The sequence below is a fragment of the Muntiacus reevesi genome, chromosome 6 (assembly GCF_963930625.1).
Source record: "Muntiacus reevesi chromosome 6, mMunRee1.1, whole genome shotgun sequence".
In the NCBI taxonomy this organism is placed as follows: domain Eukaryota; kingdom Metazoa; phylum Chordata; class Mammalia; order Artiodactyla; family Cervidae; genus Muntiacus; species Muntiacus reevesi.
Window position 1 is genome coordinate 107,489,677 of NC_089254.1, and position 13,990 is coordinate 107,503,666.

At 45.1% G+C, this 13,990-nt stretch overlaps 1 protein-coding gene across 3 annotated transcripts in view; it reads left to right on the top strand.

Moving 5' to 3' along the window:
- The first annotated feature begins 7,309 nt into the window (after positions 1-7,309).
- NUB1 (negative regulator of ubiquitin like proteins 1) overlaps positions 7,310-13,990 on the top strand; it is a 30,721-nt gene continuing 24,040 nt past the window's right edge. For 2 of the 3 annotated variants that reach the window (XM_065939482.1, XM_065939484.1), the window contains exons 1-2: positions 7,310-7,355; positions 10,351-10,468. In XM_065939482.1, the coding sequence (XP_065795554.1) occupies positions 10,352-10,468 (117 nt within the window). In that variant the 5' untranslated portion in view covers positions 7,310-7,355; position 10,351. Of the gene's footprint in view, positions 7,474-10,350; positions 10,469-13,990 lie in introns of all 3 variants that reach the window. The other variant, XM_065939483.1, reaches the window with a different exon arrangement.

A 13,990-nucleotide genomic window follows, 5' to 3' on the forward strand; every position in this document is an offset into this window, starting at 1 on the left:
ATCAGATTGGTCTTATTTATGCCCCTTCTATCTTGACACTCTTTTGCAAACGAAATAAGAAAAGCTTTCAGATCTCCTAGACTACGAAGTCTAGATTTCTTTTTAAAATTTATTTTACACTGAAGGATAGTTGAATCCATTCATTTCATTGAAGTATAGTATACAATGTTGTATTATTGCTGTCCAGCAAACTGACTCAGTTATACATATATACACATATTCTTTTCCATTATGGTTTACCATAGGATATTGAATATAGTTCCCTATGCTATGCAGGAGGACTTTGTTGTTTATCCATGCTACATATTCCAGTTTGCATCTGTTAATCCCAAACTCCCAATCTAACCCTCTCCCACCCCCTTCTCCCTTGGCAACCACCAGTCTATTCTCATTGTCTCCACTTCTGTTTCATAGATAGGTTCATTTGTGTCATATATGAGATTCTATGAGTAAGCGATGTCATTCAGTCACTAAGTCATGTCCAACTCTTTGCAACCTTGCAGACTGCAGCACGCCAGGCTTCCCAGTCCTTTGCAATCTCCCAGAGTTTGCTCAAATTCATGTCCATTGAGTCAATGACACCATCTAACCACCTCACTCTCAGCCACCTGCTTCTCCTGCCATCAGTCTTTCCCAGCATCAGGGTTTTTTCCAGTGAGTTGGCTCTTCGCATCAGGTGGCCAAAGTATTGGAGCTTCAGCTTCAGCATCAGTCCTTCCAGTGAATATTCAGGGTTGATGGTTTGATCTCCTTGCTGTCCATGAGACTCTCAAGAGTCTTCTCCAGCACCACAGTCTCCTAGGAGTGACTAGGAGACATTTTTTTTTTCTAATCAGTCAAAAGTGAGAGGAAGCCTAGGGGTGAGGCTTCTGGATAAGCTATGGTTTTCCAGACAAAAATAGACAGAGTTAATTGACATATTTTTCATTCTTAGCCCTTCCCCTTTCTTTTCATCTGGACAACAAACAAGGCCTGGAGGTGCTGCTGCCATCTTTTATCATTGGCATAAAAAGTGTTAAAAGGTAAGTTTCAGAAAAAAGTAAAATCATGACTCAATTCAGATATAAAAATGAACATATGTTGAAGATTTTACTGAACTCATGAGAGAACTAGGCAGATGTTATATGGTTCCAAGAAGCACAGATTCATATGGAGGAAAGGCAAGGAATGCTGAAATGAATGGAAAATGTAGGTAAATCTGGTTTTCTGCAGGGTGGGAGGCAAGATATATGAACCTCTACCTTAAAGGGCAGAATCTGCTTAGTAATAGATAAGAACTCTGTGTGGCTATTAGTTACCTATAGTTAGAGCTGTGAAATAGCTGTGTGCATCTGACCAGGTGGAAGGGTATGAGAGGGTAACAGGTAGGAAGGCAAGAGGTCTCCAGGCAGAGGAAATAAACTGCAAGTGGCAGATAATTTTTTTTTTTACTTCTCTATACAAAATTAAAAGGAGGCTTCTTTTAAATTCTGTGTTGTCATGACAACACCTGCTTCTGCCTGAACTTAACTTTTTTCAAACCTTGAGCTAACCAATGCACTTTCCCTCATAGAAATGTTCTCTTAAGCTGTGTTAATGGAACTATGCATTTGCTTGGAAAATTGCCTTTCTTTAAGATTCATGTCAATTGTTTTATGGCTGGACATGACTTACCTTGTGCCAATGCTATCTCAAAGTGCATGTTGTGGGAGAGGGGCCTGATGAAGCTCTCTCAGTTTTGAGTTGATTCTTTATCATTGCAGTTGCAATGATATCTCCCGTAATGCAGGAGACCCCGCTTCGATTCCTGGGTTGGAAAGATCCCTGGAGAAGAGATAGTCTACTCACTCCAATATTCTTGGACTTCCCTTGTGGCTCAGCTGGTAAAGAATCCACCTGCAATGTGGGTTCTGGAAGATCCCCTGGAGAAGGGGAAGGCTACCCACTCCAGTATTCTGGTTTGGAGAAATCCATGAACTGTATAATTCATGGGGTCACAAAGAGTCGGACACAACTGAGCGACTTTCACTTTCACTTTATCTGATTAGCAACTTGCTAACAGAGATATAACTCCTTGTTGAAAACTAGCAAAGGGGGCACTCTTTCTGTCCCCTTCTGATATCTATGTCAGAAGCTTCCTCTATCCTTTTTATACTTTAATAAAACTTTATTACACAAAAGCTTTGAGTAGTCAAGCCTCGACTCTGGCTCCAGATCGAAATCCTCTCCTCCAGAGGTCACAAATCCTGGCATAGCTCACAGCTTGCAGCCACAACCTTTCATCTTGGGGGCTCATCCAGGATCTTTAAGACAGGTAAGTATGATTGACGCTCTAGTTCTTTGTTCTCCTATTATACCCATTTTCTGCTGTACTTTACTAACTCTACAGTGTGCCTGTCTGTGTGAAAGTAGCATCAAAGAGACATGGAATTGACCACGAAGCGAGCGTTGAGGTCTGCTTTGAGGTTCTGTGATGCCTCGTAATGACTGAAGGCAGCCCCAAAAGGGCAGCCTTGTTGGGGGTTTATTGCAACCTGCTGATGCCACGAGGCATCCAACATCCCTGCGAGTGGAGGGGCCAGAAATGGGCAAAGCATGTGGACTGAACTTTCCTTTCTCAGTCAACATTTCCTGGTCTCTTTGACCATTTCATAACAGCATTGGAAATTGAAACTACTAACCCAATCTGCCGAGTCATAAACTTTCAAGGGACTTGTGATCTATGCTGTTACTGTGCACTTTGATTCAGATCCCAAGCTTCGATTGGTAGTCAGGAAGTGCCTAGCCTAGCTGAAATTTACAACAGGAGCACGTTCCGAAGCTAGGTGGAGCTCTAGCTCCAAGAGCATCTTTCAGGCTAAAAGTTACTCATATTGGAAGTACAGCTTTTTCCTTTGGTAACACTAGCTCTTAGTGGACTAGAGGCTCTGGTAGCTTTTGTCTCAACTCCTTAGATATTCTTTCTGTTGAATCTGTAGAAATGAACTGGAAGGACGGGCCCTAATAACTCGAAGACAAAAATCACTTTTTCTTCCTCACTGGCCGGGCCTTCACCAAGTCTTTTGCTATCACTTATACAGGTGTGGTGATGCTCAGAAGGGACCTCTTGGTTTTATGTTGGTCCCCTATGATTTACCAGTATTACTGTGGTCAGGAATATAGTCAGGACCATGCACAAGCACCCAGGAGATGAATGTTTCTCCTGGCAGTCTTAGCTCGGGAAGCAATCTGGAAGGTTACTCTGATTGCACCCTGGGTGACATCAGAGGCAGGCAAAAGTTTTAATGGTGAGGAATTGGACATCAGTCTGGGTGGGATACCATCAGGTCTACCCCTGATGCATCTCCACCCCACCTCGGTGGTAGAATGGGGAGGGAAGATGATGGGACAGCTGTGCTGGCAAGGGACAGGTTAACTCTGGCCAGGGAAGGAAGCTTAGGTGGAAGACCTTTCTCCACCCCTATCTAGAGCAGGGAGGGATGCTTCTGGTGGAAAAGAGCAAAGGCACTGGATGTTGCTTTTTTCTCTCTTACAGATGGGAGTTAACAATTCCAGCCATACTCCTTTGAACTGTATCCTGAAAAATTGGGATAGATTTGACCCCCAGAACTTAAAGAAGACATGCTAATCTTCCTATGTGTTACTGCATGACCATGGTATTCACTGGAGGATGGTGAACAGTGGCTGGTTGGAGGGTCTTTTAATTATAATACTGTTTTACACTTTCTAATAGGACCTGAGATCCATCTTCCTAGCCCATGCTTCCTGAGCATCAGGGTAACTCTCTTATCTGATCTCTCCATACCTTTTTACAGCTCCTATCATTTCTAAGGATGAATGAAATTATGTATTCCCAATCGGATGGGAACAAAGCTCCCTGTCTACCTGCTTGTTTTCTCTGCTCCTTCTACTTTCTTCTCATCCAGCCAAGATGCTGAATAAAAAGACCACATGTCCAAATAGCACTGAAACTGAAAACCTACAAGACCAAAGTGTGAATCATCACTGAAATTCCCCCCAAATTCTAGTTTATAACCACTCAGAAATTTCCATTTATAAATAGAAAAAATCAAGAATAAAGTTATCTTCTTTTAAAATCCATCTTCCCATTTATAAAAAAAATTAGTTAACTACATAATTTAACCCAATGCATGTATATTGTTCTGGTCCAAACAACTATAAATAAAGCTGAACTGCCAAAACTTCCTGTTTTTTTGGTTTTTCTAGGAAGAATTGATAACATTTAGTGTTAAATCTCATGGTCATTCAAAGAATGTTTAAGGATTTTCTGGTTTTATTCAATCCGAAGTAAGACCAGTTATGCAGAAGTGCCCTGATTCTTTATCACCACAAAACCTACAGTAACCAAAATGCAAACACAATTTAAGAATTCTTCATCTCAAGAAATTTCAGTGAAGTCACTAAATGTCAGTATGAGGAATAACAGAAAGGAGGCAGATTAGTAAAGAATAGTGAGAACAACGAAAGTTGAATTATTGGGTCAAAGAGAATACGCATTTTCATTTTGATAGATAGGCTGTGTGTGCGTGCTCTATGCTCAGTCATGTCCAACTCTTGTGATCCCATGGACTGTAGCCAGCCAGGCTCCCCCGTCCATGGGATTTTCCAGGCAAGAGTACTGGAGTGGGTTGCCATTTCCTCCTCCAGGGGATCTTCCCGATACAGGAATCAAATCTGTGTCTCTTGCCTTGGTAGACAGATTCTTTACCATCTGAGCCACCAGTCTCAGCTAATTGCCCTCTTAAGAGTTGTACCAACATAACCTTCCACAAGGAAGGTATAAAGACTGCTATTTCTACATAGCCTTGTCATCATAGCACGTTATCCATCTTTTTCAGTCTGAGAGGTAAAAAGTGAAATTTTGGTATAATTTCTAAAATTGTATTTATTTTTTAAATTTTTGGCTGCATTGGCTCTTTGTTGCTGCATGTGGGCTTAGTTCCTGCATGTCACATGGGATCTTAGTTCCCTGATCAGTGATCAACCCCCACATTCCCTGCACTGAAAGGCAAGTTCTAACCACTGGACTACAAGGGAAGTCCCTGGGTGTAGTTTTAATTTATATTTAGTGTCTCAATATGAACGAGATGAGTAATTTTTTTGCATATTTACAAAGCATTTCTGTTTCCTCTTCAGCGAATCATATTTTAGTAGCTTTTGCCCAGTTTTCTGCTTTGGTCTTTTTCTTACCAAATTGTGAGAGTTCTTCAAGTATGGTTTTGAAATGGAAGGCAACATTTCCCCCCATTTTGCTGTTTGTCTTTTGCCTTAACTAAGAAGTCGATTTGGCCCAAGGTAAAGAACTTTCATTTCAAAGATTTCTAAGTGCTTGTGTACTCAAAGGAGGCTGCAGAGCCACAAGACTCTTATTCAGAAAGACACAGAAATCAGCCAGCTTCCTAATAAGCACTGCTGGGCCAGTGGACAACATCTGCAGGTCAGAGGAGGACAAAGGGGGAACAGAAGTTGCTCTGGGCGTGGACAGAGTCCTCCCCGCGGGGGCCAGGAAAACGGGCACACAGGGCCTCTTTGGGAACATGTTGTTCACTCCCTCAGTCGTTTCCGACTCTTTGTGACCCCATGGACTGCAGAACGCCAGGCTTCCCTGTCCATCGTCAACTCGCGGAGTTTGCTCAAACTCACCTCCATTGAGTGGGTGATGCCACCCAACCATGTTATCCTCTGTTGCCCCTTTCTCCTCCTGCCTGAAACCTTTCCCAGCATCAGGGTCTTTTCCAATGAGTTGGCTCTTCCCATCAGGTGGCCAAAATATTGAAACTTCAGCTTCAGGATCAGTCCTTTCAATGAATATTCAGGGTTGATTTCCTCTCGGATTGACTGGTTTGATCTTGCACACATTTCTCTCCCCTAAAATGGACTTAGGCACACATCCCACCCAAGGCTTCTTCCCCCAGGGGGCAGAAGGGCACCAGGAAAAGGGGTCGTGCCTCCCTCTCCTTGTGGAGGGTGTCAGAGAGTTTGCAAAGCCTCTTTCAAACAGTCTGCAGCTCCTAGGGCGATTCTAGACCCAAAGTTTGTTTCAGGAAATTTTTGTGCTCAGGCTAAGGGGAGGGTGGGGCACTGATATTATTTTCCCAGTTGAGGTGGAGGCTGCGCAGCTTGCCTAGATCCCCAGGGCTGAAGTCAGTTGCCCCATGCAGGGCCCAGGACAGTGCTAGAGCAGGTCCCAGGATGGGCCTTGGATTTGGTCAGTGTGCTGCCCAAACAAGCTCGGGCCTTGGGTTTGGAACGGAAGGACCAACAGTCTCATCCGAGCAAGAAGTTTCTGGGGTCAGTTGTGGGCTCTATCTTGTCTTCCCATTCTTCGGTCTGGTCCTACCAAAGGCGGATCTAACCATCTCTGGAAGCTATGCTACGACTGTGCTCAACCAGCGGGCTCTGCGCTCCGTTAGTTCTAGACACCCCTGTCTTATGTCCTCACCTAGACACCGGACACAGGCCAGGCCAGAGGGTTAGGTGACTGAGTTCGGCGGTGGGCAGATCATCACAGGTCCCGTCAGCAGTAGCATGTGGAGACCGGGTCAGTAGGGCCAGCTAAACCAGCAGAGAAGTACGAGGGCAAGGGGCCAGGAAGTTCACCAAAGCGGAGGCCCGGGCCGGGTGATGCACGGCGGGATGAAAAGCTGGACTTTTAGAGGGGTCATCACCTTAGGCCCAGTCCGGGTGTGGGGGGACGGACCCAGCTGCACTAAGTCCAGACTTTCCCGCCGTGGGGGGAGAAGGGGCTTGCTGCAACGTGCTCTAGCCTCTTTCGAGGGTTCTGGAGGAACGAAGCCAAGCTCAATTTCCTCAGAAGTCAGGTAAACTGGGCCGGGCCAGCGGTCCCGCCCAACACCGCCTTGGCCCTCAAGGGCGCGGCCCGAGGTCCCCAGGGTTGCGGGCTGAGTCTTCCCACAGCTCTGGGGCGGCGTTCTTCCCGCCAGCCCCGCCCCCGACCCCCGGCAAGTCCCCCGGGCGGTCTGCACCCGGGCTCCTTCTCACCCTCCCCTCTGCCCTTCCCACATCTGACCCCTGCCAGGCTCAGCCCCGCCCCTCGGCCCACCTCCGCCACATCCTTGCCCCGCCCTTCCGCCCTCGCCCCAGCTCCGCCCCATCTGTGCCCCGCCCCCCCGCCTTATCCCCACCCACAGCCTACCCACAACCCCGCCCAGCCCCCTCTTAGCCCCGCCCACACCCCTGCTCCTCGGCCGCGCGGGGGCGGGGCGGGGCGGCCAGCGGCGGGGGCGGCCTCGGCGGCGGGGGCGGGGCCGGCCTCACCCGGAATGAAAACAAACGGCGGCCGCCGCCGCATCCGGGCACTCGGCGGGTCGCGGCTGCCGCGGGCTGTGGCGCAGGTGAGGAGTTGGCGGCCGAGCGTCCGGTCCCTGACCCGGGTCTCAGCCGCGCTGCCTGTCGCCCCAGTTCCCCCTGGGCGTGACCCCGACGCCGACCCCGCCCGGGCAGCGGCGGGAGGTGGGCGCCCTGCGCGGAGGCTCGGCCAGGACCGGGGGCGGCGGGTCGGGGCTTGTGGACGCGCCGGGCCCTTCTCCCGGCCCTGGGTTTGCTCTGGGCTGACGCGGGTGGTGGGTATTTAAAACGGAAGATTGAAATGTTGCTTTTGGAGGGAGGCAGAGAAACATATGTATATGTTAAAATTACTCACTAGCCATAAAAAAGCTTGAGTCGTAACATTGTTTTTCCAAATATGCCATTTGGGATTTATTTGCAATCAAAGACAGATTTTCTTTGCTGTTTAATGAGAAAACGCGGTTTATTTTCTCCAGCCTTGACGATCTGATTCTGTATGTTTCTCAACGTCTTCCCACACTCTTATTTTTTAATAGAAGATTCTTGTAATAGTCTAAGAGAAAAAGTACTGTGTTTTGAATAAGTTTATGTGTATGTGTGTATATATATGTTTGAAAACCTCTGGATAAAGGCAGCGTAGATCGATTTATTTAAGAAATGAAAGTGAAATGTTACAGGAATTATTTATGCCCTTTCACTTTCGGTTTAGAGCAGTGATATTAATGAATTTCTGCTTTTTGGCGGGGGCTGTGACACCGAACTTCTTGTGACACCGAACATTGTGAGGCACGCCTGAAACTTTCAGTTTTCCAGTTAACATTGAAAACTGATTTATTAAACCATTTCCCCTTTTGATTTGAGTTAAAATACATATCCTCGTTTTTTCCTGTTGCCCATGAGTGAAGTTTTGTGTTTCAAGACAATGGTTTAATCTTTTTTTCAAGGTCTGGAGACCCTCCTTGCTGTGTATTTGCTGGTGGGTGGAGGGTGGACCACACACTAGGTTTAGGAAACCCCTTGAGACTTCCGCTTGTAGTTACTTGGATTACAGAGCGCTGCGCCTTCTAAAATAGCTTGACTTCTGTGAATGGCCCATGAAATGGTTACCACCCGCTCACAAGTGATACTTAATTGGAAATTTCTGAACATTTATGAGCAGGGCTTCCCCGGTGGCTCTGTGGTAAAGAATCCGCCTGCCAGTGCAGGAGATGCAGGAGATGTGAGTTTGATCCCTGGGTCAGAAAAATCCCCTGGAGGAGGAAATGGCAACCCACTCCAGTATTCTTGCCCGGAAAATTACACGGACAGAGGGGTCTGGCGGACTACAATCCAATTTTATGTGTGAGAGGCAGTTTATTAGTGCTTGAAAATCTGGGGTTCTTTATTAGGTTACCTGGATGCACACATCCCCCTCTTTGACGTGTTTTCTCCTTTTTCCTTTCTCCCCCCATCCTGATTACCCTCTTTCCTGTCCCCAAATTGATATAAAGTGGATTTGAACTTTCTTTTTAAAGCACTTGCTTACGGAATACTCTTAAGTTGTCAAACTTGATTTAGAAATCAGGTGAATTGAGTTTTGGGGAGTGTGAAATAAAGGCCCTGAATAGGAAAAAGAAAGTTGCTCATCTAGGTTGTATTAACTCTTACCTGCTTTTTCGCTCTCTGGAATGTGTCTCCGTCCTTCAGGGGCTAATAACCTTTGACTTTGCTCACTGCTCATCTGACTTGGCTGCACTATCCCATCAGCTGTTTGACTGTCTGGCAGCCTCGCCCACCTTTGAGATGCTAGTGCTAGTGACGGAGGCAGTAAAAGACTCCACTGCTGGGTGACCCCAGGGCAGAGAAGCGGCAGGGACGTTGTGAGAGATGGTAGAATGCAGTGATCAGCGTTGTGGGCACGAGTCCCAGGACTAGTTATGGTGCTGCCTAATCTTTCATCCTTGAGCGACTCATTTTACAAACTTGGGCTATGGTTTTTCATGTGTAAAATGGTGACCCAGCCAGTATTGATTTGAATAGGACGTGTAGGTCTGCTTTTATGCTTCTATCAGAAAATATCATGCAAGACTTTTCTAGCACTGTAAACACTAAGTTTTTAACTTAATTCTATTACTTTTAAAAATATTTGTTTATTTTGGTGGGGCCAGGCCTTACTTGTGGCATGCAGATACTTTGTTGTGGCATGTGGGCTGTGGTTTCCTGACCAGGGATGGAATCCAGGCCCCCTGCATTGGAATCACGGAGTCATAACTCTGGACCAACAAAAAAATCCCTGAATTTTCAATTTTAAAATTTCAGGTATAGAAGATGTATATTATTGATAGTTCATGGTTCAAGCTAGCTTTTCTTCATATTTACCTGTCAGGGTGATTGCTCTTTTGTGTTAAAATAGCCAACACACAGAGCCACTGTATGTTGGTAAATTCTTTACCACAGAGCCACTGTGTTGAGTTGTTTAAGTTTGCTATTTTAAGGATTTATCTTTCTTATTTTATCTTTCCTCTTAGAGAGTGATAGCAGGTTAAGAAATAGAAGGGGCTTCCCTGGTGGCTCAGTGGTAAAGAATCCACCTGCCAATGCAGGAAATGTGGGTTCAATCCCTGGGTCGAGAAGATTCCCCTGGAGAAGGAAATGGCAACTCACTCCAGTGTTCTTGCCTGGGAAATCCCATGGACGGAGGAGCCTGGTGGGCTACAGTCCATGGAGTCGCAAAGGATTTGGAGATGACTTAGCTATCTAAAACACACAACACACCCAAGAAATAGAAAAATTACTTACTTACTACATATTAGCAACTTTGAAACAAGTATTCTTATGTAACATATATAATTGGATATCTGATACATATTTCAGTCTGTATGTAATACACATATCTTTTAGAGAAGTTTGGAGCTAGTGAAAACCTGGTCTAAAGTGCTTTAAACTGGATAGGGAGGAGTGGAGGAGACCTCTTGCTTACTCAACAGTGTGTTAGGTAACTTATAAGACACTTTGAATTGTAGTGCGGAGTATCATTGATGTACTTACTGTTTTGCTTTCAAGGATGGCACAAAAGAAATATCTCCAATCAAAATTGACCCAATTTTTAAGGGAAGACAAAATCCAACTTTGGAAACCTCCATATACAGATGAAAATAAAGAAGTTGGTTTGGCATTGAAGGTATTTCTCTTTAAAGATGTTAATAATTAGCAGTGTTGTAAGTCTCCTTGGTAAGTAAGATTTTGAAGTCCCCAGAAATTGCCAGACACAAACAGGTAGGCTTTCAGCATAACCAGAAACAATGGTGATAAACAGGTTCCCATATTTTACTAGCAGTTGGCAAGCTTATTTTTGTTTAAGAAGATTTTATTTAAATGAGAATTTTATCTGGTTATTTTGGCATGTGCCATTTCTGATGCTTCACAGTGTCACCTAAGATTATTAATCTGGGCGTCCGTGCTGGTGGGGCAGTGCCGGAGGCAGAAGGTCGTGTGTGACGTGTTCTGGGCTGGTGTTCTGGACCGTTCTCTGCCCTACTGGTTAGCGTGCTCAGCTGTGGAGCAGTTTCCCTCCCTAGCTTTGTTTACACTGTTGGCTATCTGTTCATTTTTCCAAAATACATTTTCCTAATAATCGTACCTCAGTTTTTTATGCTCTCATCAAAAATGGCCTCACTTTTCCTAAGTGAAATTTCTAGAAACTGAGGTTGGCTTGCCTTTCTAAGCTGAGGAACATTATAATAATTTCTGAGGGAAATCTTACTATGTTGGAATGTCCTAGAACATACTCCTCTTGTTTTCTCAGTCTGAGTGTATTGTGGTAAACTGTGTAACCTCTGTCAGGGAGTAAGGGTTGTCAGGAGGGTGTCGCGTTGTCCTGTGCTGTGACACAGTGATGCGCTCGGGAGGTGACCGCTGTGTCAGGGTCTTGGAGTTCTCTTTCTCCTGTTCCTGACAGGACTCCCGTTTTTTTTTTGTTGTTGGTGTTTTTTTTTTTTAGTTTAGGCCTTTTCTTCTGAATTTGCTTGTTACAGTCTCTTGACTTAGGAACTAGGTGGGGCTGTGACTTCTGTCCGCAGCTCCTGGCACAGAGCTTCTAACACCCTTGGAATTCCCTAGTGGCGAGGTTGATGTAAGGGGCAAAAGAAGAAGGGAAACCATCAGCTGCTGCTGCAGTTTGCTCATTTAGAAACAGCAGTGGTTTGGTACCAGGAGAGTCACCGTGGATGTAGCAAGCAGTGATTGGACTCTGGTTGTATTTCCAAGTAGAGCCAGCAGGTTTTGCAGGCAGATTGGATGTGGAGAATGAGAGAGGGAAGAGGGTTGACTCACCCAGCTTGAGCCGCTGGTGGAGTACAGTTGCCATGGACTGAAGTAGGACAGCCCAAAGGAGGTGGGGAGGAAGACCAAGTGCTCATTTGAGTTCAGTCGCTCAGTCGTGTCCAACTCTTTGTGACCCCATGGACTGCAGCACGCCAGGCTTCCCTGTCCATCACCAACTCCCGGAGCTTGCTCAAACTCATGTCTATCAAGTGAATGATGCCATCCAACCATCTCATCCTCTGTCGTCCCATTCTCCTCCCGCCTTCAGTCTTTCCCAGCATCAGGGTCTTTTCCAGTGAGTCTGTTCTTCGCATCAGGTGGCCAGAGTATTGGAGTTTCAGCATCAGTCCTTCCAGTGAACACCCAGGACTGATTTTCTTTAGGGTGGACTGGTTGAATCTCCTTGCAGTCCAAGGAACTCTCAAGAGTCTTCTCCAACACCACAGTTCAAAAGCATCAATTCTTTGGCGCTTAGCTTTCTTTCCAGCTCTCATATCCATACATGCCTATTGGAAAAACCATAGCTTTGACTAGACGGACCTTTGTTGGCAAAGTAATGTCTCTGCTTTTTAATAGGCTGTCTAGGTTGATCATAGCTTTTTTCCCAAGGAGCAAGCATCTTTTAATTTCATGGCTGCACGCACCATCTGCAGAGAAGGCAATGGCACCCCACTCCAGTACCCTTGTCTGGAAAATCCCATGGACGGGGGAGCCTGTGGGCTGCAGTCCATGGGGTCGCTGAGAGTCGGACATGACTAAGCAACTTAGCAGCAGCAGTCACCATCTGCAGTGATTTTGAAGCCCAGAACAATAAAATCTGTCACTGTTTCCATTGTTTCCCCATCTATTTGCCATGAAGTCATGGGACCAGATGCCATGATCTTAGTTTTCTGAATGTTGAGCTTTAAGCCAACTTTTTCACTCTCCTCATTCACTTTCAAGAGGCTCTTTAGTTCTTCGATTTCTGCCATAAGGGTGGTGTCATCTGCATATCTGAGGTTATTGATATTTCTCCCGGCAATCTTGATTCCAACTTGTGCTTCATCCAGCCTGGTATTTTGCATGATATACTTTGCATATAAGTTAAATAAACAGGGTGACAATACACAGCCTCGATGTACTCCTTTCCTGATTTGGAACTAGTCTCTTATTCCATGTCCAGTTCTAACTGTTGCTTCTTGACTTGCATACAGATTTCTCAGGAAGCAGGTAAGGTGGTCTGGTATTCCCATCTCTTTAAGAATTTTCCATAGTTTGTTGTGATCCACACAGTCAAAGGCTTTGGTGTAGTCAATAAAGTAGAAGTAGATGTTTTTCTGGAATTCTGCTTTTTCGATGATCCAGTGGATGTTGGCAATTTGATCTCTGGTTCCTCTGCCTTTTCTAAATCCAGCTTGAACATCTGGAAGTTCTCAGTTCACATACTGCTGAAGCCTGGCTTGGAGAATTTTGAGCATTATTTTGCTAGTGTTTGAGATAAGTGCAATTGTGCGGTAGTTTGAACATTCTTTGGCATTGCCTTTCTTTGGAATTAGAATGAAAACTGACCTTTTCCAGTCCTGTGGCCACTGCTGAGTTTTCCAAATTTGATGGCATATTAAGTGCAACACTTTAACAGCATAATCTTTTAGGATTTGAAATAGCTCAACTGGAATTCTATCATCTCCACTAGCTTTGTTTGTAGTGATGCTTCCTAAGGCCCACTTGACTTCACATTCCAGGATGTCTGACTCTAGGTAAGTGATCACACCATTGTGGTTATCCAGGTCATGAAGATTATTTTTGTATAGTTCTTCAGTGTATTCTTGCCATTTCTTTTTAATATCTTCTGCTTCTGTTAGGTCCATACCATTTCTGTCCTTTACTGTGTCCATCTTTGCATGAAATGTTCCCTTGGTATCTCTAATTTTCTTGAAGAGATCTCTAGTCTTTCCCATTCTATTGTTTTCCTCTATTTCTTTGCACTGATAGCTGAGGAAGGCTTTCTTATCTCTCCTGACTATTCTTTGGATCTCTGCATTCAGATGGGAATATCTTTGCTTTTCTCCTTTGCCTTTCACTTCTCTTCTTTTCACAGCTCTTTGTAAGGCCTCCTCAGACAACCATTTTGCCTTTTTGCATTTCTTTTTCTTGGGGATGGTCTTGATCACTGCCTCCTGTCAGGCACTCTGTCTATCAGATCTAATCTCTTGAATCTGTTTGTCACTTCCACTGTATAATTGTAAGGTATTTGATTTAGATCATACCTGAATAGTCTAGTGGTTTTCCCTACTTTCTTCAAGTCTGAATGTGGAAATAAGGAGTTCATGATCTGAGCCTCAGTCAGCTCCTGGGCTTGTTTTTGCTGACCATATAGAACTTCTTCATCTTCGGCTGAAAA